This window comes from Leucoraja erinacea, chromosome 14 (genome assembly GCF_028641065.1).
Source record: "Leucoraja erinacea ecotype New England chromosome 14, Leri_hhj_1, whole genome shotgun sequence".
In the NCBI taxonomy this organism is placed as follows: Eukaryota; Metazoa; Chordata; class Chondrichthyes; order Rajiformes; family Rajidae; genus Leucoraja; species Leucoraja erinaceus.
Genome location: NC_073390.1, coordinates 5229604 through 5255036, shown reverse-complemented (window position 1 = coordinate 5255036; position 25433 = coordinate 5229604). Strand labels below are relative to the sequence as shown.

The 25433-nt window shown below is 48.1% G+C and overlaps 1 protein-coding gene across 1 annotated transcript in view; it reads right to left on the bottom strand.

Moving 5' to 3' along the window:
- ccdc39 (coiled-coil domain containing 39) overlaps nt 1-24703 on the bottom strand; it is a 194718-nt gene extending 170015 nt beyond the window's left edge. Inside the window, exons 1-3 of the mRNA XM_055645401.1 lie at nt 24462-24703; nt 14070-14189; nt 5081-5227 (exon numbers count right to left, since the gene is read on the bottom strand). Coding sequence (XP_055501376.1) covers nt 5081-5227; nt 14070-14189; nt 24462-24551 — 357 coding nt within the window. The 5' untranslated portion in view covers nt 24552-24703. The remainder of the gene's footprint in view (nt 1-5080; nt 5228-14069; nt 14190-24461) is intronic.
- Between the last annotated feature and the right edge of the window lie 730 nt (nt 24704-25433).

Genomic DNA, 25433 nt, shown 5'->3' with positions numbered 1-25433 from the left:
TTCCCTTATTTCCAAATGACATAGAATGAAGCCATTCAACCCATCGAGCTCATGTCACCTCTCAAAGCACTCCCATCAACCCCATTCATTAATCGGTATCCTATTTTCTTATACATGGAACATAGATCATTTTTTTAGTTTAATTTTGTTTATTGCCACACGTACCCAGGTACAGTGAAAAGCTTTTTGTTGCATGTTATCCAGTCAGCGGAAAGACTATATGTGATTATAATCGAACCATCCAGAGTGTACAAATACATGTTAAGGGAGTAACGTTTAGTCCAGTAAAGTCCGATTAAAGCAAATTCAAAGGTCTTCACTGAGGTAGATGGTAGATCAGGACTGCTCTACCATCTAGATGGTGAGAGGACAGTTTAGTTGCCTGATAACTGCTGGGAAGAAACTATCCCTGAATCTGGAGGTATGCGTTTTCATGCTTCTGTACCTCTTGCCTGATAGTCATACACTCACTGCTTGGAAACAGGCCCTTTGGCTCAACTTGTCCACACCAACCAACAAGTCTCATCTAGTTCCTGCGTTTGGCTGTATCCCTCCAAACCTATTCTATCCATGTACTCCGCTAAATGTTTCTTAAACATTCTAATGGTACCTGCCTCAACTACCTCCTCTGGCAGCATATTCCATAAACCCACCACCCTTTTTGTGTACAAAATGTACAACTCAGATTCCTATTAAATCTTTCCCCCCTCACCTTAAACCTAGGAGAATGGGGAGAATACGTCTGGACTGACATCTTCAACCTGTCACTTGCCCAAGCAGTTGTCCCCACTTGCCTTAAAGCCACCTCCATCGTGCCAGTGCCAAAACACTCCACTGCGGCAAGCCTCAACGACTTCCGCCCAGTTGCACTTACCCCCATCATCACCAAGTGCTTCGAGAGGCTGGTCCTGGCACACCTCAAAAGCTGCCTACCCCCCACACTGGATCCCTATCAGTTTGCCTACCGCAAGAACAGGAGTACGGAGGATGCCATCTCAACGGCACTTCACTCCGCCCTCTCCCACCTTGACAACAGAGACACTTATGTAAGAATGCTGTTCATCGATTACAGCTCAGCATTCAACACCATTATTCCATCAAAACTGATCACCAAACTCGGTAACCTGGGCATCGACCCCTCCCTCTGCAACTGGATACTGGACTTTCTAACCAACAGACCCCAGTCTGTGAGGTTAGACAAGCACACCTCTTCAACCCTCACCCTGAACACCGGCGTTCCTCAGGGCTGTGTGCTGAGCCCCCTCCTCTACTCCCTCTTCACCTATGACTGCACACCTGTACATGGTACTAACACCATCATCAAGTATGCAGATGATACAACGGTGATTGGCATCATCAGCAACAACGATGAGCTGGCCTACAGGGAGGAGGTCCAGCACTTAGCAGCATGGTGCGCTGACAACAACCTGGCCCTTAACTCCAAGAAGACCAAGGAGCTCATTGTAGACTTCAGGAAGTCCAGAGGCGGCACGCACACCCCCATCCACATTAACGGGACGGAGGTGGAACGTGTTTCTAGCTTCAGGTTCCTGGGAGTCAACATCTCCGATGACCTCTCTTGGACCCACAATACCTCTACTCTGATCAAGAAGGCTCATCAGCGTCTCTTCTTCCTGAGGAGACTGAAGAAGGTCCATCTGTCTCCTCAGATCCTGGTGAACTTCTACCGCTGCACCATCGAGAGCATCCTTACCAACTGCATCACAGTATGGTATGGCAACTGCTCTGTCTCCGACAGGAAGGCATTGCAGAGGGTGGTGAAAATTGCCTAACGCATCACCGGTTCCACGCTCCCCTCCATTGAGTCTGTCCAAAGCAAGCGCTGTCTGCGGAGGGCGCTCAGCATCGCCAAGGACTGCTCTCACCCCAACCATGGACTGTTTACCCTCCTACCATCCGGGAGGCGCTACAGGTCTCTCCGTTGCCGAACCAGCAGGTCGAGGAACAGCTTCTTCCCGGCCGCTGTCACTCTACTAAACAACGTACCTCGGTGACTGCCAATCACCCCCCCCCCCCCCCCGGACACTTATTATTTTTTTTTAATTCAAATCGTTTGCTATGTCGCTCTTCAAGGGAGATGCTAAATGCATTTCGTTGTCTCTGTACTGTACACTGACAATGACAATTAAAATTGAATCTGAATCTGAATCTGAATCTGAGAGGGGAGAAAAGGGAGTGGCCGGGGTGAGACTGGTCCTTGATTATGCTGGTGGGCTTGTTGAGGCAGCGTGAATGCAGATGGAATCAATAGAAGGGAGGTTGGTTTGTGTGATGTTCCGGGCTACGTCCACCTAAAGATTTAACTTATCAACCCCCAAACTCTACCCAACTTTGATGCAAGACTGACGGGCATTTTAACTGCCCCATTTCTCTTTCTTATCTTTCTCAAACAGGTTTGTAATCCTTGTGTTCTCCTGGTCTTCCGACACCGCTTCCATATTCAAGAGCACTAGAAAGACTGCAGCCGCAGCCTTTGCAGTTTTCACCTTAACTTACCTCAGTCACTGGCCTCCCTGTTGCCTACACTGGCTGGCAATTTTACTCAGTGTACTGGTAGCCTTTAACCACTAGAATGAATGACGAAGATTAGCTGGGACCCCTTTACTTCGACAACCTCCAGTGTGAAAATACTCACAGCAGTGGATACCTTCAACACTCTCCATATCTTCAATGGAGTGGATGGTAGGGTCCATTTAAATTTTCAACATTGTGTTTGTAACCTCTGTTAATTAAGAGTGTCAAGTTGTGTGGAGTGATGGTACATTGAACATAGAACAAACAGCACAGCACAGCACAGGAACAGCACAGCAGAGGTCAAAATGTTTGTGCCAAAAATGATGGCAAGTTAAACTGATCTAATTGGCCTGTGCATATCCATGTCATTCCATTCCTTTCACTTCCATGTGCCTACCTAAAGTCTCCTTAAACACCACTATCATATCTGCATCACCACCACCCCTGGCGGTATGTTCCAGGCCCCCGCCACTCTCTGTGTAAAAATGTTCCCCTGCACATCTCCATTCGACATACCCCCTCTCACCTTATAGCTACGCCCTCTAGTATTTGATTTTTCCACCATGGGTAAAGGCTCAGGCTGTCTACCCTGTCTATGTTTCTTATAATTTTATATACTTCTATTAAGTCTCCTCTCAACCTCTGACATTCTAGATAAAACAATCCAAGTCTATCCAACCTCTCCTGGTAGTTCAGACCCCATAATCCAGGCAGCATTTAGGTAAACCTCCCCGTTCCCTCTCCAAAGTTTCCTCCCACACCCCAAAGACAAACTGGCTTTGTAGGTTAACTTGTCTCTGTAAAATTGCCCCAAGCAGGGAGTGGGTGAGGAAAGTACGATAACAGAACTTGTGTGATTGGGTAGACAAAAATACTGGAGAAATTCAGCGGGTGAGGCAGCATCTCTGGAACGAAGGAAATAGGCGACGTTTCAGGTCGAGACCCCTTCTCACTGATGTGTGGGTGCGGGGAGGGAGGGGGGAGGAAGAAGAAAGGAAGAGATGGAGACAGTGGGCTGAGGGAGAGCTGGGAAGGGGAGGAGAAAGCAGGGACTACCTGAAATTGGAGAAGTCAATGTTCATACTGCTGGGGTGCAAACTGCCGAAGCGGAATATAAGGTGCTGTTCCTCCAATTTACGGTGGGCCTCACTCTAGCCACGGAGGCGGCCCAGGACAGAAAGGTCGGATTCGGAATGGGAGGGGGAGTTGAAGTGCTGAGCTACCGAGATATCAGGTCGGTTATTGCGAACCGAGCGAAGGTGTTGGGCGAAGCGATCGCCAAGCCTACGCTTGGTCTCACCGATGTAGAGCAGCTGATGCAATAGATGAGGTTAGAGGAGGTGCAGGTGAACCTCTGCCGCACCTGGAAAGACTGCTTGGGTGTTTGAATGGAGTCAAGGGGGGAGGTAAAGCGACAAGTGTAGCATTTCCTGCGGTTGCCACGGAAAGCGACCGTGGCAACCGCAGGAATAGGCGACATTTCAGCTCGAGACCCTTCTTCAGACTGATGTCGGGAGGGGACGGTGGGGGGGAAAAAAGGAAGAGGCGGAGACAGTAGGCTGTGGGAGAGCTGGGAATGGGAGGGGAAGGAGGGAGAAAGCAAGGACTACCGCTGGGGTGGTAACTACACAAGCAAAATATGTTCTCCAATTTGCGGTGGGCCTCTCTCTGGCCATGGAGGAGGCCCAGGACAGAAAGGTCGGATTCGGAATGGGAGGGGGAGTTGAAGTGCTGAGCCACCGAGAGATCAGGTTGGTTATTGCGAACTAAGTGGAGGTGTTGTGCAAAGCGATCATCAAGCCTGCGCTTGGTCTCACCGTGGTTGATCATACGCTGAATAATCCAATCACATTTTTGTTGGGAAGTGGAAAGAAATAATAGAAATTGCATTAATTGCAACGTGTAAAAAGAGTTGGGATACTGTATTATAATTTTGCTGCATGTCATTGTGGTATATATCATGTCTTGATTGGTGAATATGTTTGGTTTGTGACTTTATTTGAAGCAGAAATAATATGTGAATGCTTCATTGAACATAATTGCGACTGGTAACTACGACTTTGTCCGAGCACATTATTGCACGCGTCATGCAAGCCATCTTAAATGACCACCTAAACTGTCATTTGGCAACCAAAAAAGCTGCCTAGGTTGCCCGGCTGGCATCAGAGAATAAATGTTAAGTGAGAGCCCTGTAAAATGCTCTCTCGTAGAACTTGTGTGGAAAAAAACTTTTTTCAACGTAATTCATTCACATGGAAATTATGCAGAGGTGACATTAAATAATCAGAAAATACAAACACTTTTGTCTATTCTTATTTTTTTCAACTGGCATTTCTTGACACATGCAGATAATGTGGCCATTTCAGCATGCCTGACAGGATCAGGAAAAACAATCCATTTTATGCCCAAATTCCCACTGACAACAATGATTGCCTTCTGCACCTCTAAATAGCATTTATTTCATTGAACTTTAATTCTACTCAGATGTACACACAAACACAAATTTAATCCAATCTTCAAAATCTTACCACTCAGCTATATTTACCTCCATAATATTTTTTCTCTCTCGCAATAAAACCAAATCATTTTCAAGCCGCTGAATCTCTTGCTTGAGACGTTGCATTTCATGCTCCGCAATTGTCTTCAAATGCTGTTCAGTTTCGAGTTCTTTATCTCGTGCTCTTTGTAAAAACTAAAAAGAAGATCATCCATCAGTAATTTTGTACCATTTTAAGATGATTTAATGTAAGAATGGCTAAAGAAATAACCAAGGTTATATGGTTTCACACATAACTCAGAACAGATCCTAAGAATCATGTTAACAGGCATTAACAATTTTCATGAGCGATGCCTAACGGTAAAAAAAAATGAATGAGAATTTTGGACAAAGCTTTTATTTTTTTTAAATAGGTACATTTATCAAAATTACACATTTTGATAAATGCATATAGACAATACGCAATAGACAATAGATGCAGGAGTAGGCCATTCGGCCCTTCGAGCCAGCACCGCCATTCAATGTAATCATGGCTGATCATCCACAGAACCCCATTCCTGCCTTCCCCCATATCCCCTGACTCCACTATCTTTAAGAGCCCTATCTAGCTCTCTCTTGAAAGTATCCAGGGAATTGGCCTCCACCACCCTCTGAGGCAGAGAATTACACAGACTCACAACTCTCTGTGTGAAAAAATGTTTCCTTATTTCCGTTCTAAATGGCTTACCACTTATTCTTAAACTGTAGCCTCTGGTTCTGGACTCCCCCAACATCGGAACATGTTTGCTGCCTTTAGCGTGTCCAAACCCTTAATAATCTTATATGTTTCAATAAGGTTCCCTTTCATCCTTCTAAATTCCAGAGTATACAAGCCCAGCCGCTCCATTCTCTCAGCATATGACAGTCCCGCCATCCCGGGAATTAACCTTGTGAACCTACGCTGCAGTCCCTCAATAGCAAGACTGTAAAAGATAAGCATGTCAATATTTAAATAAACCATTTGGGTGAAAAGAAAGGGATGGGTGAAACACTGGATGTTGACTAGTATCATTGGTGTCTTTAATTATTATTTTTTAGATTTTTTTGCCGCTGGACTGGAGGGTGGCATCTTCGGCCTGGATCGATCGCCTCAGCGCAGAGGGAGAACAAGGAGGGAAGAGACAGAGACTAAGACTTTTGCCACCATCACAGTGAGGAGGTGCTTGGTGAACTCACTGTGGTGGATGTTAATTTGTGTTTATTGTATGTTTTGTGTTATTTATTGTTACTGTGTATGACTGCAGGCAACGTAATTTCGTTCAGACCGAAAGGTCTAAATGATAATAAAGGAATCAAATTCAAATTCAAATTTTAGAGATGCTGTCAGGAAACATGTTCTGGGACTCAGCAAGTCGATACTGGCCATTGATCACTCATTCACAATAGTTCCATGTTATTCCACTTTCAAAGCCACTCTTTGCACAATAGGGGCAATTTACATAGGTTAATTAACCTACAAACCCACACGTCTTTTGGACGTGGGAAGAAACCGTTGGAAACCTACACAATCACAGGAAAATAGCACGAAGATCAGGTCAAACCCGAGTCTTTGGCACTGTAAGACAACAGCTCAACTAACTGCCCCACTGTGCCGCCCAAATTAACTGAAATATGCAGTTATCCATCATCAATACAGACCTCCAGCTTCACAGTTCAGCAATTTCCGCAAAACCCATATGTAGGATAGTCCTGAGGGATGCACTGTTTTATCCAGCTCTTGCTCAATATAACTTATTCAATGTTTTCTCACTAATTGGAAGGTACAAAGTGCAGAATATAATTTTCAGTATTGTAGCACATCAGTTTCTTAAACTAAGTTCCAAGTCATCAATGGGGTAGAGGTGAAACAAACATTACCCTGGCTTAAGGAAGGACCTTTGAAAAGCTTGATAACAGAGGGGAAAAAGCTGTTTGCACTTTCAAGCTTCAGTACCTTCTGCCGGTTGGGACCATGGAAAAGAAGGAATGACCATGGTGGGAGATACTAAGGAAGACACAAACAATCTCCCAGATGTATATGTGGCCAGGGGACCTTGGGTGATGAATAAACTGAAGGAAATCCACATTAGGCAGGAAATGGTGTTGGGGAGAGTGATGGGACTGAAGATTGATAAATCCCCAGGGTCAGATGGTCTGCATCCCAGGGTACTTAAGGAAGTGGCTCTACAATTGTGCAAACAATTTGTGCATACAAACTGGGTATCTTCATTGCTGTTCACAACACATACATTTAATCTGAATGTCTGGTAATGTGGCGTTTTGACACCTTTAAACATATTACCAAAAGAACATTTGCTGCAGTTATGTCCTTTGGCCATCTCTGGTCAGTTAGTGTAATGATTAACCTGTCAGATGGGTATAGTCACTTTTAACAGCTACTAGACGAAGTGCAGACCCGTTGGGTCTGTTTCCCCAACAGCGTTTGCGGGGGGGGGGGGGGGGGGGGGGGGGGGGGGGCGTGAGGTGTGAAGAGGGGAGAGGGAGGGAGGGGAGGAAACGGGATAGATTTGGGAGGGAAAGGAGAGCGCTGTAGGGGGTGAGAGATGGGGGGGGAGATGGGGGGAGGGGTGATGGGGAGGAGGGGATGGGGAGAGGTGTGGGGGAAAAGAGGGGAAAGAGTCGGGAGGGAGAGTGGAGGGGAAGGGGGAGAGAAGAAGGAAGAGTGGGGAGGGAGGTGGAGAGGGGTAGCGGGAGTGATGGAAGAGGGGCAGAGGGATAGGGGAAGGGGGTTGGGGGGAGAGAGGGAAGGGGGTGGGGTAGACAGGGAAGGGGGGTGGGGTAGAGAGGGATGGGAGAGGGGTGAAGAGAGGGGGAGGAGAGAGTGGGAGAGAGAAGTGAAAGAGTGGGAGAGAAGTGAAAGAGTGGGGAGGGAGGGAGGGTAGAGGGGTAGCGGGAGTGGTAGAAAAGGGACGGGGAGTGGTGGAAGAGGGACAGAGGGGTAGGGGATGGGGTGGGGGAGAGAGGGGAAGGGAGGGGAAGAGAGAGGGGGGGGGGTGGGAGAGGCGTGGGGTAAGGGGATAGAAGTGGAAGAGTGGGGAGGGAGGGGTAGGGGGGGTGGTGAAAGAGGGACAGGGGTTGGGGGAAGGGGGTGGCGGTAGCGAGGGAAGGAGGGTGGGGGAGAGAGAGATGGGTGGGAGAGTGAGAGGGGTGGGGAGAGGGAAACATAGAAATTAAGTGCAGGAGTAGGCCATTCGGACCTTTGAGCCTGCACCACCATTCAATATGATCATGGCTGATCATCCAATTCAGTATCCTGTACCTGCCTTCTCTCCATACCCCCTGATCCCTTTAGCCACACGGGCCACACCTAACTCCCTCTTAAATATAGCCAATGAACTGGCCTCAACTACCTTCTGTGGCAGAGAGTTCCAGGGACTCACCACTCTCTGTGTGAAAAATGTTTTCCTCATCTCAGTACTAAAGGATTTCCCCTTTATCCTTAAACCGTGTCCCGCATGTCCTGGACTTCCCCAACATCGGGAACAATCTTCCTGCATCAGACAAATGCAATTCAGGACTTTTCACTTCACAAGCAAAGTCAGAATGACAGTTAGTGAAGAATTTGAATAATCGCTGAGCGTTCTCTATGGCAACAATGTATTTGAGCATTGGGCATTGTGACATCACACGATGGAACGTTCACCAGGGGCTGGGCTCCTGCAAAGGCATATGTAAATGAATCCATTCCGATTGGCCATCTGTGAGCATTGGGCATTGTGACATCACACGATGGAACATTCCCCAGGGGGCTGGGGCTGGGGCTGTTTCTATGGGTGAGAAGCCTGTTTATTTTTGAAATATTGTGGTGGGGGGGGGTGAAGGATTTGATTAAAAAAGTGTACTTAAACATGACGAAATGTAATGAGGAGCGGATACTTAGAAAGAAAAGCGAAATCTCTACCGAAATGGAAAAGACGTCGGCGATTCTGCGTACGGTTTCGGAGTTGTGGTTAATCAAAGGAAGAAATGCGGCCGGAAGCCGTACATGCAAATGGATCCATTCCGATTGGACGTCCGCGAGCGTCGGGCATCGCGATTGGCCGTCCGCGAACATCGGGCATTGTGACATCGCACGGCGGCAACGAATCGAAAGGCAGGAAGGGATCCGTACGGCAGGCGGTCGGATGGGGCCAGAGTTTTAAAAGTATACTAGACCAAGTGCAGACCCGTTGGGTCTGCTCCCCCAATGGTGTGATCCCCCAACCCAATATTCCACCATGCACCCGTCTCCTGCAATGGAACTGAAGCCGTTCTCAAAAGTAAGATTCCAGCACTGCCCTGCCTCTTTAAAAAAAATCCCTGCCTGCTGCAGCAGTGAAAAGTTCAGTGTTCCTGTCTTGCAACATTGTTTCGAAGTGTGTTGGAAGCTGAGGAAGGAGCAGCCGTCAACGAATCGAAAGGCAGGAAGGGATCCGTACTGCAGGCGGACTGATTTGAGTTTTATATATATACTAGACCAAGTGCAGACCCGTTGGGTCTGCTCCCCCAATGGTGTGATCCCCCAACCTAATATTCCACCATGCACCCGTCTCCTCCAATGGAACTGAAGCCGTTCCCAAAAGTAAGATTCCAGCACTGCCCTGCCTCCCTCAGCAGTGGATTAAAAAAAAAATTCCAATGGCTCCTCCCTGCCTGCTGCAGCAGTGAAAAGGTCAGAGTGTTCCTGTCTTGCAACTTTGTTTCGAAGTGTGTTGGAAGCTGACATGTAAATGGAGAAGCCAGTTAATTTTGAAATACTTGGGTGTGGAGGGGGGGGGGGGGGGGGGGGGGAGAAAGATTTGATTAAAAACGTGTACTTCAACACGACGAAATGTAATGAGGAGCGGATACTTAGAAAGAAAAGCGAAATCTCTACCGAAATGGAAAAGATCTCGGAGATTGAGCGTCGGGATTGGGCGTGGCAATGAATCAAAGGAAAAAATGCAGCCGGCAGCCGTACATGCAAATGAATCCATTCCGATTGGACATCTGCGAGCATCGGCCATTCCGATTGGACATCTGCGAGTATCGGGCACGAATTGAAAGGCAGGAAGGGCGCCGGACGGCAGTCGGTCGGATGGCCCCAGAGTTTTATAGAAATATAGATAGACTAGACCAAGTGCAGACCCGTTGGGTCTGCTCCCCCAATGGTGTGATTCCCCCAACCCAATATTCCACCATGCACCCGTCTCCTCCAATGGAACTGAAGCCGTTGCCAAATGTAAGTTTCCAGCACTCCCCTGCCTCCCTCAATTGCACCTCCCCTGCCTGCTGCAGCAGTGAAAAGTTCAGTGTTCCTGTCTTGCAACTTTGTTTCGAAGTGTGTTGGAAGCTGATAGGAAGGAGCAGTCGTCAACGAATCAAAAGGCAGAAAGGGATCCGTACTGCAGGCGGACGGATGGGTTTGAGTTTTATATATTAATAGATAGATAGATAGATAGATAGATAGATAGATAGATAGATAGATAGATAGATAGATAGATAGATAGATAGATAGATAGATAGATAGATAGATTACAGAGCACACAGAATTCAACGAAAGCATTTGTGTAAACCTAAAGAAGTTGGGGGTTTATCATTACCTAACTTTATGTATTACTACTGGGCAGTGCATATTAAAAACATAATGTACTGGTTGGATAGTTCCACTCAGCAGTTGGAGTGGATAAGAATGGAGAAAGAGGAGTGATATCCGCACGATATAGGAACGATCTTGCTTTCACCGATAAAATTGAATAGTATAATATATAAGAAGAACCCAATTATTCACAATACAATAAGAATTTGGAAACAAATAAAAGTATCCTTGAAATTAAATAATCTATCAGTACTAACCCCACTATTGAACAACCCCGCATTCAAACCATCTCTCATCGATAAAACATATCAACAATGGGATAGACTGGGGATTAGGAAAGTAGGGGATATGTATGAATTGGACAAACTGTTATCAATTCAACATTTAAAATTATTATTTAAACTGAAGGATAATCAATATTTTAAATATATACAGATATGTGAATTTATGAAGAAATATATACATAGATTTCAAACTATATTTTTAGACCCTTTAGAAGAAGCAATTAAGGCTGATTCACAAAAACTAATATCATACTTTTATAATAATATATTAAATAGAGAATTACCCTCAACAGAAGCACTAAGGGAAGATTGGGAACATGAGCTAATGATAAAGATCTCGAAGGATAGATGGGAAAAGTATCTGATGAACACACATAATTGTTCTATTAAAGATTTGAAAATTTCTCTTTTAAGGGACCTTCTCTCCTATTTATACTTTCCACTTTTTCTTTTTTTTTTATATACACACTTCACGTTTTTTCTATTCTCTACCATCTATTTTTCCTCTTTTTCCTCTTTCTATTATTTTCTTTTTCTTGTCTTGCTTACTTCCTTCTCAAAACATGAAACTAGAGGTTGTACATAGAATGGATTACAGTATGACATAGTTGGCACCTAAAATTAGGTTCCACTGTACTGTTTTGTACTGTATTAACTTTTAATAAAATAAACACAAAAAAAAAAGATGACACAGTCAACTTGGGCCTGCACTTCATCCTCCAGCAGCTAGACCGCCAGGGAACCTATGCGAGGATCCTGTTTGTTGATATTAGCTCTGCATTCAACACCATTGTGTCAGAGCAACTACACTGCAAGCTTTCCGAGTTGACTGTGCCTGAACCGCTCTGTCGGTGGATCACAAGCTTCCTGACAGACAGGAAGCAGCATGTGAGGCTGGGAAAGCACATCTCGGACCCGCAAACCCTCAGCATAGGAGCACCGCAAGGTATGCTGCTTCCTGTCTGTCAGGAAGCTGGTGATCCAATTTAATTCAATTTAATTGTCACTTGGACCCCTTAAGGTCCAAACGAAATGCCGTTTCTGCAGACGTACATTACAAACAAATAGACCCCACACACCACATAATTTACATTTTACATAAACATCCATCACACTGCTGTGAAGGAAGGCCAAAAAAATTCTAGGCACGCACTCGCAGCAGCCTCCCCCCCCCCAATGTCAGAGTCAAAGTCAAAGCCCCCGGCTGGCGAAGGCGATTGTCCCGCGGCCATTAAAGCCACGCCGGGTGATGCAAGGTCGCACACCGGGTCTTGGTGTTAGAGCCCCCGGCGTGCGCTCCGCAGAGTCCCGCGGCCATTCCAAGCCACGCGGGGCGGTGATGTCAGGTAGTCCCCCTCCAGGAGCTCTTCAACCACGCAACTCGGGCGGGAGGAAGTCGCCGTTGCAGGAGCCCTGAAAAGCGGTCTCCCTCCAGGGACCCGCGGGCTCCCGGAGGAGCCGCCGTCCACCAGTTGCAGCAATCCGAATCTCCGGAAGTCGGGCCGAGCAGCAGCAGCAGCAGCAGCGCGCTCCACCAGGCTCCACCCGCCAGCTGTGGCCACTTCCGCGACGAGTGAGTCGGCACCAGAGTCCTCCCCTTCTCCTGGATCAGTCCAATCCATATTGTGTCAGTCCGCCAACCTTGAGGAGAGATTTAAAGAGTTACCCCCTCCCTCCCAGGTGCAGTCGTTGGTGTAGAGAGAGTAGAGGAGAGGGGAGAGTACGCAGCCTTGTGGTGCTCTTATGCTGAGCGTTTGCGGGTCCGAAATGTGCTTTCCCAGCCTCACATGCTGCTTCCTGTCTGTCAGGAAGCTGGTGATCCACCGACAGAGGGTTTCAGGCACAGTCAACCCGGAAAGTTTGGAGTGTAGTAGCTGTGGCACAATGGCGTTGAATGCAGAGCTAAAATCAACAAACAGGATCCTCCCATAGGTCCCCTGGCAGGCCCAGGTTGCCTGCATCATCCACAGGTCTATAGGCCCGATATGCAAACTTGGCCAGCACAAGCTTTTCGAGTGTCTTGAAGACTACAGAGGTCAGTGTGACAGGCCTGTAGTCAGTAAGACAAGTAATCCTTGCCCTTTTGGGTACAGGGCCAATAGTGTAGACTTTGAAGCTGGCAGGGACAGTACATGTTTGCAGGGACCCAAGCCCAAGAAACTGTACTACTTCTTACATTTTGGTATATTAAAACCCTCAGGACTTGGTAGCTGCTTTTGCAGCTTTGATTTATTTTCTCACTTCAACCACTAGTTTTCAAAGTAACTGTTATCTCTGTTCAATTGGAACAGCATTTTGTCCCAGTTATTTCCTGGTTGAAATAGATTACTGCAGCAACTATTTTTAAAATCCACAACTGTTATAATGACATGGAAGTTGATTTGAACTGTTATGTCATGGAAGTTGATTGGAACTGTTATAATGTCATGGAAGTTTATTTGAAAGCAACCTTGCAAATTACCAAATTTGGGCATTTGAGGCATTAAAAGGCCTGTCCCACTTGGACGACCTAATCCACGAGTTTAGAAGACCCTAGACGAAAAATATATCAAGGTCGTGTTGACTCGCCAAAGTAAAAGACCTCCTACGACTATGTCTACGACCAACTACAACTATGTCTACGACCAACTACAACTACGTCTACGACCAACTACAACTATGTCTACGACCTCCTACAACTATGTCTACGACCTCTTACGACCCCCCTCAACCTCAGTCTTCCATACCTAAGACAAACTACGACTAGCTACGAGTGGAAAATGATCACATGATAAAATGATGTCATGTTCGCATTTTTTTCTCGGGCCAGTTTACCGAACTACGACTATCTACTACTACCATCACGACCTACTGCGACCTACCCACGAGTAAAAAGTATCAATTTTTTCCATGCCAACCTTTTTTTTACTCGTGGCCATTTTTTATCAGGCTGGAAAAAACTCTGCGACCTACTTGAGGCCGCGAGTACGCGGAGACCACTCACGAGCATGAGGAAGAGTTACGAAGATCTCCTACGACCTTGTGGAGACCATGCTGCAAGTATGAGTCAAGGGCAAACTCGGCAGAGGTCGCCAATTAGGTCGTGAAAGTGGGACAAGGGCTTAAGGCATTTGAGTCAGTACCAAATATTGCTTACAATTTTTTGATTAGTGCATACCTGTGTATTGGTCAACTCCCTACGAACATTCTGCAGGTGCATTGTCATTGCCTGGATGCGATCCTCAAAATTTGTCAGCTGGCTATCAATATTGACTTTTTCCTTCTGCTTCTTTTGCACCTGTGATGAGAAAATAATAATCAAAAATATCAATTTAGGTGTTAATTGCATTGGTGTCTTAACTTTCTAACTTTATATGAATATTGTTAGCTTTCTGATTGGTTACATAAATATTGTTAGCTTCCATTTCACAAACATCGCTATACAAATATTTCCAATGAAGCAACATCAAAACTTGGTTCAGCTTGGTCAAACCAATCAAGGTGAGGTCACCACGAATGCGAACCATCTTCACTTTTCCTCCTGAGATGCTCGGATTCACTTCCCTCATCTCTACTAATATTCGCAGTGAATTGAGCGAAGGTGTTCACCGAAATGATCACTCATTTGGTCTCACCGATGTACAAGTCCACATCTTGAACAATGGATACAGTAGATGAGGTTGGAGGAGATGCAAGTGAACCTGACCTAAAAGGACTGTCGGGGTCCCTGGACAGAGTCGTTTTGCTGAACACCTTCGCTCAGTCTGCCTGGACCTACCTGATTTCCCGGTTGCCAAACACTTTAATTCCCCTTCCCATTCCCACACTGCCCTTTCTGTCCTAGGCCTCCTCCTTTGTCAGAGTGAGGCTAATCGCAAATTGAAGGACAGCATCTCATATTTCGCTTGGGCAACTTGCAACTCAGTGGTATGAATATTGATTTCTCTAACTTCAAGTAACCCCTGCACTCCCTCTCTCTACATCCCTCCCTCACCCAAGTTGCACCCAAGTTCTCACCTAGCAAACAGCTAAGAATGTCCTGTTTCCTTTATTATCTTAATTTTATTTTGCATATCTTTCATTCATCTATATTACTAAAAGTCTGATCTTGACCACTTCTTGTTCTGTATATTGATTTTAGAAAAAACGCTGCGACTAACGGCTGTGATTTTTGACCATCTTACGCAGAGTCAGGACAAGAGGACTTTTCCCATTGATGAAAAATAAAAGAGTTATTAGTGTTTTAAAAAATGTTGAGATTCTCTCTCCTGAAGGCCACGCCCCTTCCGGAGGGACTATAAAATCCGGAAGTGTTGAGTGCCTCAGTCAGCCTCTGCAAGAGTGTCACGTCTCTCTGTGTGAGCTGTGAATAACACTGAACACATATCTACTAAACTGTGAGTGGCTTTACTGACCTGTCCGTGCCCTTAATGTGGTTTGTAAATATAGTTTGGAAATGCTAAAGATGTGTTGCCTTTGGGTTGGAAATGCTAAAGCCGTGTTGCATTTGGTTTGGAAATGCTAAAGCTGTGTTGCCTAATTAAAGTTGCCTTGCCTAATTAAAGTTGCCTTGTCTAATTAAAGTTGCCTTGCCTTCTATATTATTAAAAGTCTAATCTTGACCACTTCCTGTTTGCGCTTTAAATTGATTTTAGAAAAAACCACTACCACGTACGGCTGTGATTTTTGGCCATCTTACTCAGAGTCCCCCTCTGCTCATCAGGTGCCGAGGATGTTTCACATCGATGAAAAGTTATTAGTGTTTAAAAAATGTTGAGATTCTCGCTCCTGTCAATCATGCCATGAAGGCCATGCCCTTTCTGGTGGGGGGGGAGGAGGGACTATAAAACCAAGAAGTGTGGGCATGGCTCAGTCACTGCAAGATGGAGGGGGGAGAGGTCAGAACTCGCTGTCTTTAGTGGCCTTGCCCCCTGCTTGAAATGGTATGAAACTGCACTTGAATTTGGTGGCCTTGCACCTTGCTTGAAATGGAATTTCAAGGAAGAGCCGTGAGTCACATGCCAGTCCACCAGCCATGAGTGAGTGAGCTGCCAGCCCAACAGGCTTGAGTGACTGAGCAGCCAGCCCAATAATCCATTCGGCCCACAATGTCCATACTAGCCTTCTGGAAAACAGTCCATTCAGCCCACAACACCCATGCTAGCGCTGCAGAAAGCCCCCCCACCACCTCCCCCCACTGGCCACCAATATTGGAATTGGTGGAGAGGTGGAATATTGCCTTGGGGGACCAGCCCTCCCGTGTGATGCTGGGACCCAACGGGTCCTACTTAGTCTAGTTTATTCTATATCTTTCTACATCACTGTCTATATCTCTCATTTCCCTTTCCCTTGACCAGTCTAAGGAAGGGTCTCGACCCAAAGAAAAATCACCCATTCGTTCGCTCCAGAGATGCTGCCTGTCCTGCTGAGTTATTCCAGCATTTTGTGTCTATCTTCGGTTTAAACCAGCATCTGTGGTTCCTTCCTATTCATGTCTCTCATGATGTTATATAATTTTATCAGGTTGCTGCTCAGCCTCTGATAATAATTGATCGGAAGGGTGTGATTTTCAGTCAAGACGTCTGTATCATTCAGTCAGTGAGCTGTAGATGTGGACGCCATGGCGGTAATCGCGAGCCCATCAAGATGGCGTGAAAAATTACCCATGACGTACTACGGCTTTTTCGCTGTGGAGTATCTTGCTCCGCTCTATGATCTTTGCCTCTATGCATGTTATTTTCAAAGTAGAATCTTATCCTCATCGCGAGAGTTGAGAGCGAATCTGGTTTTGTTTTAAAGCAATGGTGTTGAAATTAAATATAATTAATGTACTACTCAAATTAAGGTTCTGGGACTTCACCAGAGAAGGGAAACGTATGGCTTTAATTCTGTGCAGTCTACAATTGGATCCCTGTCCCCAATTCCTCAAATACTGGAGGGTATGGAGATGAAGCAGAGACAACAAGGGTAACTTTTGTATTTGGAGGGTAATCTGTATCTGGAATGAGCACCCAGAGAAGGATATAGAAGCAGATCTAATCATGACTCTCAAAACACATTTGGACAAATATATGGATAAGGAGGGGAATTTGGGACAGATGTAGACAAATGAAACAAGCCCAAATGCCAACTTGATTGACATGGATAAGATGAACTAAAGGGCATGTTTCTGTGAAAAGTTATTATGAAAAGTACAGTTGCCAAAATTAATGTATCTTAATGCTGATGTATTGTAGTACGTCATGGGTAATTTTTCACGCCATCTTGATGGGCTCGCGATTACCGCCATGGCGTCCACATCTACAGCTCACTGACTGAATGATACAGACGTCCTGACTGAAAATCACACCCTTCCGATCAATTATTTTAGGATAAGCCTTTCTAGAGAACATGATACTTTTTGCTTCGCCCATTTTCAAAACATCGGATTTTGAATTTGGTGTTTGATTGGTACAAGGAGACTACAAAGCTCATAATATCTATTTTTTTACACATTGGAACTTTCTACTTTTCTACTTTTGGGTATGTATGTGGCAATTATGGCTCATGGAATTTTCTCCCACACTACTAGTTATATTCCTAACAACATATTTAAATAAGTGAAATATTCGATCTTTCCGAACCCCTTAAAAAATGTCTGAAGAAGGGACCCGACCCTAAACATCGCCTAGCCATTCCTTCCATAGATAGACATAAAATACTGGAGTAACTCAGTGGGTCAGGCAGCATCTCTGGAGAGAAGGAATAGGTGACGTTTTGGGTCAAGACCCTTCTTCAGACCCTCCATAGAACCAGCCTGACCTGCTGAGTTCTCCAGCACTTTATGTTTTGCCCTTAAAATAAATTTGTGGTCCGCTGAAGAAACTACACGATAGACCAATCTGGAAGTGCAAGTTTTGCTGTACACTTCATACAGTAGAGCACATTTTATACAGTGAATTAATAAGGTTAGATTATTTTTTAAATCTGTTATCTAGAATTAATCGATACCCATCCTATGTACCTTATATCAGCTTTATTGTATGAAACATTCATAAATGCGGCGGCGCAGATGTCGTATATGGGTGTGTGTTTTCAATAGCTACTGTTTCCAACTCCGATCAGATGTCACATCAGTTCGGATTTACATATGAATAAAAGTATTCTCCAAAACCGTGCTAAAACTGAAGGAAACTGAATAGATTCATAGCAAAGATAGACACAAAAAGCTGGAGTAACTCAGCGGATCAGACAGCGTCTCTGGAGAAAAGGATGTGGTGACGTTTCAATTCGAGATCTTCTCTCCAGAGATGCAATCTGTCCTGCTAAGTTACTCCAGATTTTGTGTGTCTATATTCAGTTTAAACCAGCATCTGCATTTCCTTCCTACACAACTTGTTTCAGCAACTTTTTCAGCACTTTAAAGTTTGGCATATAGTTTGGGCGCCGGTAGAGTTGCTGCCTTACAGCACCAGAGACCTGGGTTTGATCCTGACTAGGTTTGCTGTTGCTTGAGTAACTCAGCGGGACAGGCAGCGACTCTGGAGAGAACGAATGGGTGACGTTTCGGATCGAGGCCCTTCTTCAGACTGAACTGAACTCTCGTCGGTGAGAGTACTTGTGATTGGCTTAAGAAGGGTCTCGACCCGAAACGTCACCCATTCCTTCTCTCCAGAATGCTCCCTGTCCTACTGAGTTACTCCAGCTTTTTGTGTCTATCTTCAATTTCAGAGTTAAGTAAGTAAACAGTGGTGGAGGAACTCCGCGGGTTAGGCGGCATCTGGATGGAATGGATTAGGAGTTGTTTCGGGCCAGGGTCCTTCTTCAATAGGAAGGAACTGCAGATGCAGTTGTCTTTGCAAAACACCAAATGATTCCAGGAATGCCAAGGTGAGCGAGTGAATGAGGGAGCGAGCGAGTGAGAGAGAGAGAAAAGAGGGAAGAGAGGGTGAGAGGGAGAGAGGGAAAGAGGGAAAGAGGGAAAGAGGGAAAGAGGGAAAGAGGGAAAGAGGGAAAGAGGGAAAGAGGGAAAGAGGGAAAGAAGGAAAGAAGGAAAGAAGGAAAGAAGGGAGAGGGAGAAAGAACGAGATATAGAGAGATTCCAGCCTCTTATGCCCAAGCACCATGGTAGATCAATGCTTAAACTGTATCAAAAGCAGCGGCTCAAAACATTGCTGATTGGGCAGATCTGACCAGAAACCACCTCTTTCACACTCACCCCAGCCCTGGGAAACAAAGTTTTCAGAGTCCTACAGTCACCCCAGCCTGCCCGCAACCTCTGAATGAAAGACAAAGCTCAAACGTTGCACCGAGGTCAGGATCGAACCCAAGTCTCTGGTGCTGCCAGGATGATAAAAAATTATCAATTAAAAGAATTGAAAGCAAAAGCTTTTGATGATAATTTTTTAATCAGTTAATATACAGCAAAAGCAACTTGAGAACGTTTAATTGATTAAAGATTTCCTCACTGAAGGTTTAAATCTGGTATTTTTACCCATCTTTGGTATTTGCATAATGAGGTGTGGAAGGGACAGCTCTGACCTTTAGTCGTTCTTATTATGCACTTAACATGCAGGACTATTTGGTTATTTTTTAAAATATTTATCCTGAGAGGATAAATAAACAAAAAGATCGCTATTGACATGCTCGGAGTCGTCATCTGTCCATGCAGAAATTTCCATGCGGTTAATATAATTGTTAGCGGTAGCTTTTTAAATCCTTCTTCCCCATTTCGTCACAATAACCATTTTAATTTTGCGCATTGTTATTCTTGTTACCCTGGATAAAAGATTTTTATCCCATAAATAAGAGCCAATAATAGTGAGGTGCTTGCTTCAGAAACTTCTGTTCCTCTGATTCTCTCTGTGTCTCTCTCTCCCTTCTCCCCTCCCTCTCTCCCCATGGGCAATCACTACCAAAGTCCCGACCCCCTGGGAAACTGAAAGGAACGACAATCAACTGCCATGGATACAAATAATGTCATACACGAGAAAGGGCAGATGCTGGTTGACAAAAAGTGACACACGGTGCTGGAGTAACACAAAGACACAGCAGAATTTTGGAAATGTCATCCCGTCATCCATTCCTTCTCTCCAGAGATGCTGCCTGCCCGCTGAGTTACAGAGTGCCCACGGTAGACTCATGATTCATTAAGGTATACTCACGGGCCACTACGTTCTTACAACGAGTTTTAAATGTTTCAAATTTTAACTTCAAGAGTAAATTTGACTCGTGGAAAACTTTAAACATGTTTGACATTTTTCAAGAGTTAACAAGTTTCACGGGTACCTGCCGTTAGCGCCACGAGTCGCTAAATTGCGTCCACGAGTTCCGACGTTCCTGCAACGTTAATTGTACATGATTACCACGAGTTTAATTTGTTTTAAACTCGGGGTAACTTGTAGGTCGACTCGCACCGTGAGACAGGGGTTTTAATCTGCTTTAATTTTTAGAGGTACAGTGTGATTTTTTATATCCTTGCATTTTTAAGCAGCAAGGTCATAAGTCAATTACACCATGTTATTTATTTTCCATTGGCGAGTGGTACGTTAATGAAACCGGTAGTCAGGTTGAGTATTATGCTCCTACGTATTACACCTCAGTGCATTGGATTTCGCAGGAGTTGAGTATTTTGCTCCACACTATGATCTTTGCATAGAGGTGTAGGGTTCGACTTGTTCACCAACAAATAGAACCACAGTCGGATAACGATGCCAAAAGCAGACCTAAACAATGAACATTCACGCCCCAAATAATCCACCCACAGGCTACGGTAGGGTCCGTAACCGAGAACTGTTCATAACCCGAACATTTTGCAAGTCGGAAATAGGACGTCTGGCAACATCTATCTATCTATATATTTAAAACTGTGTGTGTGTTTGTGGGTGCCAGATTCGGCCTTTGATTCCTTGCTACGCCAAAACAACTCCAAAATTCTCCCAGATTTTTCCCATTTCACTAGCGATTTCACTTTTACATTCAATCATCAACTCCTCAAAACATTTGGACATTTTTATGCACCCGTTTTTTAAATAAAATTCACCCCCCACAACCACTCATTTTGAAATCTAAATTGGACTCACGAGCTGCTTGACGTCACAATGGCAACATGCCGATCTATCCAGGCCCACCTGCCTCCAGGCCCCGTCCCCCCCGCCGCTGTGGATTAAAGGCGCAGAGGTGGAGAAACTTCAGCAGAACAAACATTCTACAGCTCCGTTCCGCTGCAGCTTCTTTGTTCGACACATCTTGACACATCACCGGAGGTTGGGCGATCGTTTCGCCGAACCAAGCGGAGGCTGGGGGATCGTTTCGCCGAAACCAAGCGGAGGTTGGGCGATCGTTTCGCCGAACACCTCTGCTCGGTCCGCAATAACCAAGCTGACCTCCCGGTGGCTCAGCATTTCAACTGCCCTTCCCACTCCGTCTCCGACATCCCTGTCCTGGGTCTCCTCCATGGCCACAGCGAGCAGCACCGGAAATTGGAGGAACAGCACCTCATATTCCGTTTGGGGAGTCTGCATCCTGGGGGCATGAACATCGAATTCTCCCAATTTTGTTAGTCCTTGCTGTCTCCTCCCCTTCCTCAGTCCCCCTGCTGTCTCCTCCCATCCCCCAGCCTTCGGGCTCCTCCTCCTTTTTCCTTTCTTGTCCCCGCCCACCCCCGCCCCCGATCAGTCTGAAGAAGGGTTTCGGCCCGAAACGTTGCCTATTTCCTTCGCTCCATAGATACTGCTGCACTCGCTGAGTTTCTCCAGCTTTTTTGTGTACCTTATCATCACTGTTGGAGCAGCTCGTGAAGCCTTGCGCGCTCATTCCAGCTGTGGCCAAATAGCTCTGCTCTATCATCTTTGGCTGTGGCTTTACAGAATCAGAAGCTGCTTCTCTCTCCCTCTCTCTTCATTTGGCAGCACGGCTCAGCACCACCCCCCATACTGCCCGCACCATGTCAAGTACGCTCGCGCCACGGCTCGCGCTGCTGGACTCCAGCCCGCCCGCCTGCCCGCTCCCCACTTCACCTCTCTCCCCCATCCTCTCCTTTCTCTCCCTCCCTCCTCTCCCCCCCTTCGCCCCCCCTGCCGCCCCCCTCCCCCCCCCCCCCCCCCCCCCCCCCATCCCCGTACTCAGGGTCTGAAGCACCGAGGATGGGAGCCCATGGAGCTCAGAAATATCCAGAAAGTTCTGCAAAAGCCGGCCCGCCGCGGCCTTGCTCGGGGGTCCACACCCGTCCACACCCCGCTCGGGTCCGGCGCCTGGTGGGGAGGCTGCTGCCGCGGCCCAAGCCCGCTTCGACGCCCGCCGCCTCGCTCGGGATCCTCAGGTCGATCCCCGCCTGGTGCCTGGTGGGGAGGCTGCTGCCTTGCTGGAGCAGAGCCTGGAGCTGGAGTGAGGGCCACACCCTCACTCCCCCCTCTCCTCCCCTGCCCCACCCCTTTCTCCTCCCCCTCTCCATCCCTCTCCCTCTCCTCACTCCTCTCCCTCCCTCTCCTCCTCCTCCCACCCCATCCCTCTCCCCCACCCCCCCTTCCCCCTCCCCCCCACCCCCCCTTTCCCTCTCTCCCCCCACCCCCCTTCCCCTCCCTCTTCCACCACTCCCTTCCCTCTCCCACTTCCACCACTCCCCCTACACCTCTCTCCCTCCCTCCCCATTCTTCCACTTATCTCCTACCCTCCCACCGCTCTACCCCCCTTCTTGCCCTCCCCACTCACCTCCCATTCCCCACTCTCCTCCTCCTCCCTCTCCCCCACCCCACTCTCCTCTCCCTCCCCAATGTCTCCCCTTTCCTCCTCCCCCTGTCCCCTCCCTCCCCTCTTCTCTCCCCACCCTGTCTCCCTCTCCCCCCCCCCCCCCCCGCCTGGGTGTTTGGGGGGTAGTTAGTGTGAGTGTGATGCCGCAGCCCCCCCCCCACCCCCCTGCAAACACGCGTTGGGGAAACAGGCCCAACGGGTCTGCACTTGGTCTAGTATACATAAAACTCTCATAAATTTGGGCAAAAACAGTACCAGATAGCACTACGAATCTTCGCCACCTTACACGCCATTCTCCTGTGCTGCAAGTGCATCAAGTTGTATTCCGATCGGTGGAATATTACAAAAGTTATTGGTCTGTTATTTGCCGGGATGGCGACGCCCCTACCGGCACCAGCTGTCAATCACCGGCGGCGAGAATAAAGCTGAAGGAGCGGAGTGAGCAGGGGCTGTGTTCGCGGGCGGGGACCACCACGACGAGCCAGTAGGCGGTGTGTACAGCCGGAGCTGGGAGACACTGAGTGCGACAGGTTCCGGGGACGGGAGCCGCAGAGAGAGTCTGGAGCCGGGTCATGGATCCGGTGAGTGTGGTCGGAGCTGGGAGCCGCTAAGCTCACACACCACCCTCCCGCACCCCCTCTCCCACATCGCCAACTCCCCACCACACGCACCCCGCCCCCTTCCCACATCCCTGCCCACTCCCACATACACCCCCTTCCCCACCCCCTTCCCCTACAGCCCCCCCCCCACTCCCCCTCCCCCCCCTACCCAATACCTCCTCCCCAAAACCCCCCCTCCCCCCTCACCACGGCCCCCTCCCCCCACCACACGTCCCCCTCCCACACCCACCCCTACCCCACAATCCACCTACCCCTACACACCCCCTCCCCCACAATACCCCCCACACCCCGTCCCCCACACCCCCCCTCCCCCTTACCCCCCACACACCCCCCTTCTTCCACACACCCAACCCCCCCCCTCTCCCCCACACACACCCCCTCCCCCACACTCCCCCCTCCCCTACACACCCTCTCCCACACACACCCCCTGCTCTACACACACACCCCCCCTACACACACCCCCCCACTCCCCCACACACACCCCCCTCTACCACACACCCTCCCCCCTACCCCACACCCCCCCCTCCCCCACACACCCCCTCCCCCACACACCCCCTCCTCTCCACACACCCCCCCCCCTACAACACACCCCCTCCCCTACCACACACACCCCCCTCCCCACATCCCCTACCCTCCCCTACACACACCCCCTCCCCCCCCACACACCCCCTCCCCCACACACCACCCCTCCCCTACACACACCCCCCTCCCCTACACACACACCCTCCCCTACACACACACCCCCCCCCCACCCCCCTCCCCCACACACCCCTCCCCCACTCACACTCTCTCCCCCACACCCTGAACCCCCCTGGCTGCAGGACGCTTCCCACCTGAAGCCGTCCCCGTCCCCCGGCTACAGAACGCTTCCGCCGTTGCGTTGGGGGAACATGTGAGTGGTGGAATATTGCATTGGGGAATGGGTTGCGTTGGGGAACCAGGCTCCCGTGTGACTGGGACCCAACGGGTCCCACTTAGTCTAGTATTTTGTTAGCCCAGTGTCGTTAGACCAGATTTATCTGCATGAGGCGGCAGAAGGATCCCGTGGGTCAGCAGCCGGTGAATTCACCCGCCGCTCCCTGTACACGGGTGTTCGTAAGCCAGGGACGGTGAGTCCATCACTTATTTACTTTTTATTTACTTATAAACGATAAATATAAAGGCGAGTTCATTTCCTGCAGCTCCGTCTTCCCCAGGCGTCGCTTGCGGACTCCGCCACTCACCTCATCCTCCAAAGACTTGTTTTCTGTGTTTGACACCGGAATAGCGAAGCCATCGTCCCAGTTTATCTCACAGAGAACAGCGCTCGCCATTTTCTGGGCTTTACACCGACTCAAATGTCTACTTTAAAAAAGAAAGTCTGCGTGAGGGACCCGCTGCCCTTCGTTGCTGCCGGCGCCTTAGCAACCGCCTTGGAGACGGGCAACCTCCGGCTGTAAACAAACGCATTTCCGGACGGAGCGGGAGGGCACTGTGGGCCGGCGGGGGCGGGGGGGGGGGCGCTGGGGCCGGCGGGGGGCGCTGCGGGCCGGCGGGGGGCGCTGCGGGCCGGCGGGGGGCGGGGGGCGCTGCGGGCCGGCGGGGGGCGCTGTGGGCCGGCGGGGGGCGGGGGGGGGCGCTGTGGGCCGGCGGGGGGCGCTGCGGGCCGGCGGGGGGGCGCTGCGGGGGGCGCTGCGGGCCGGCGGGGGGCGCTGCGGGCCGGCGGGGGGCGCTGCGGGCCGGCGGGGGGCGCTGGGGCGCGCTCCGGCATTTCGTGTCTATCTCATGCAAAGATCTCAAGTATAATGAATTAGTTCTTATAATAGGGTGATTTCACCAAAGGTCAAATGAGCGTAGATCCCCCCTCACGTGACCGAAAATTCTGACTGGAGGACATCTCTCAGTTTGGTACATGTAAGTGAATGGGGAAACACGCACTTTCCCACCCGTTAAAAACATGGAAAACGGCCGATTTTTGAGCTGAAATTTTCTGTGCTAGTCGGGGTGACCCTGAAGCACAGCGACCTAAATTTTCAGGCAAAACAAAAGATAGAAAGTGAGGTATTTACAAGAGGGAACTGAAGGTAGAAAGCCGCGGAAATGAACAGCTGACATTTGCCGTGGTGATTTTAAGATCCAAAATATCGGGAATTATCGCATTTGCTCGCTGAATTTCATCAAAACTAAGGCATTATTAACTTACTTTTGATGAAATT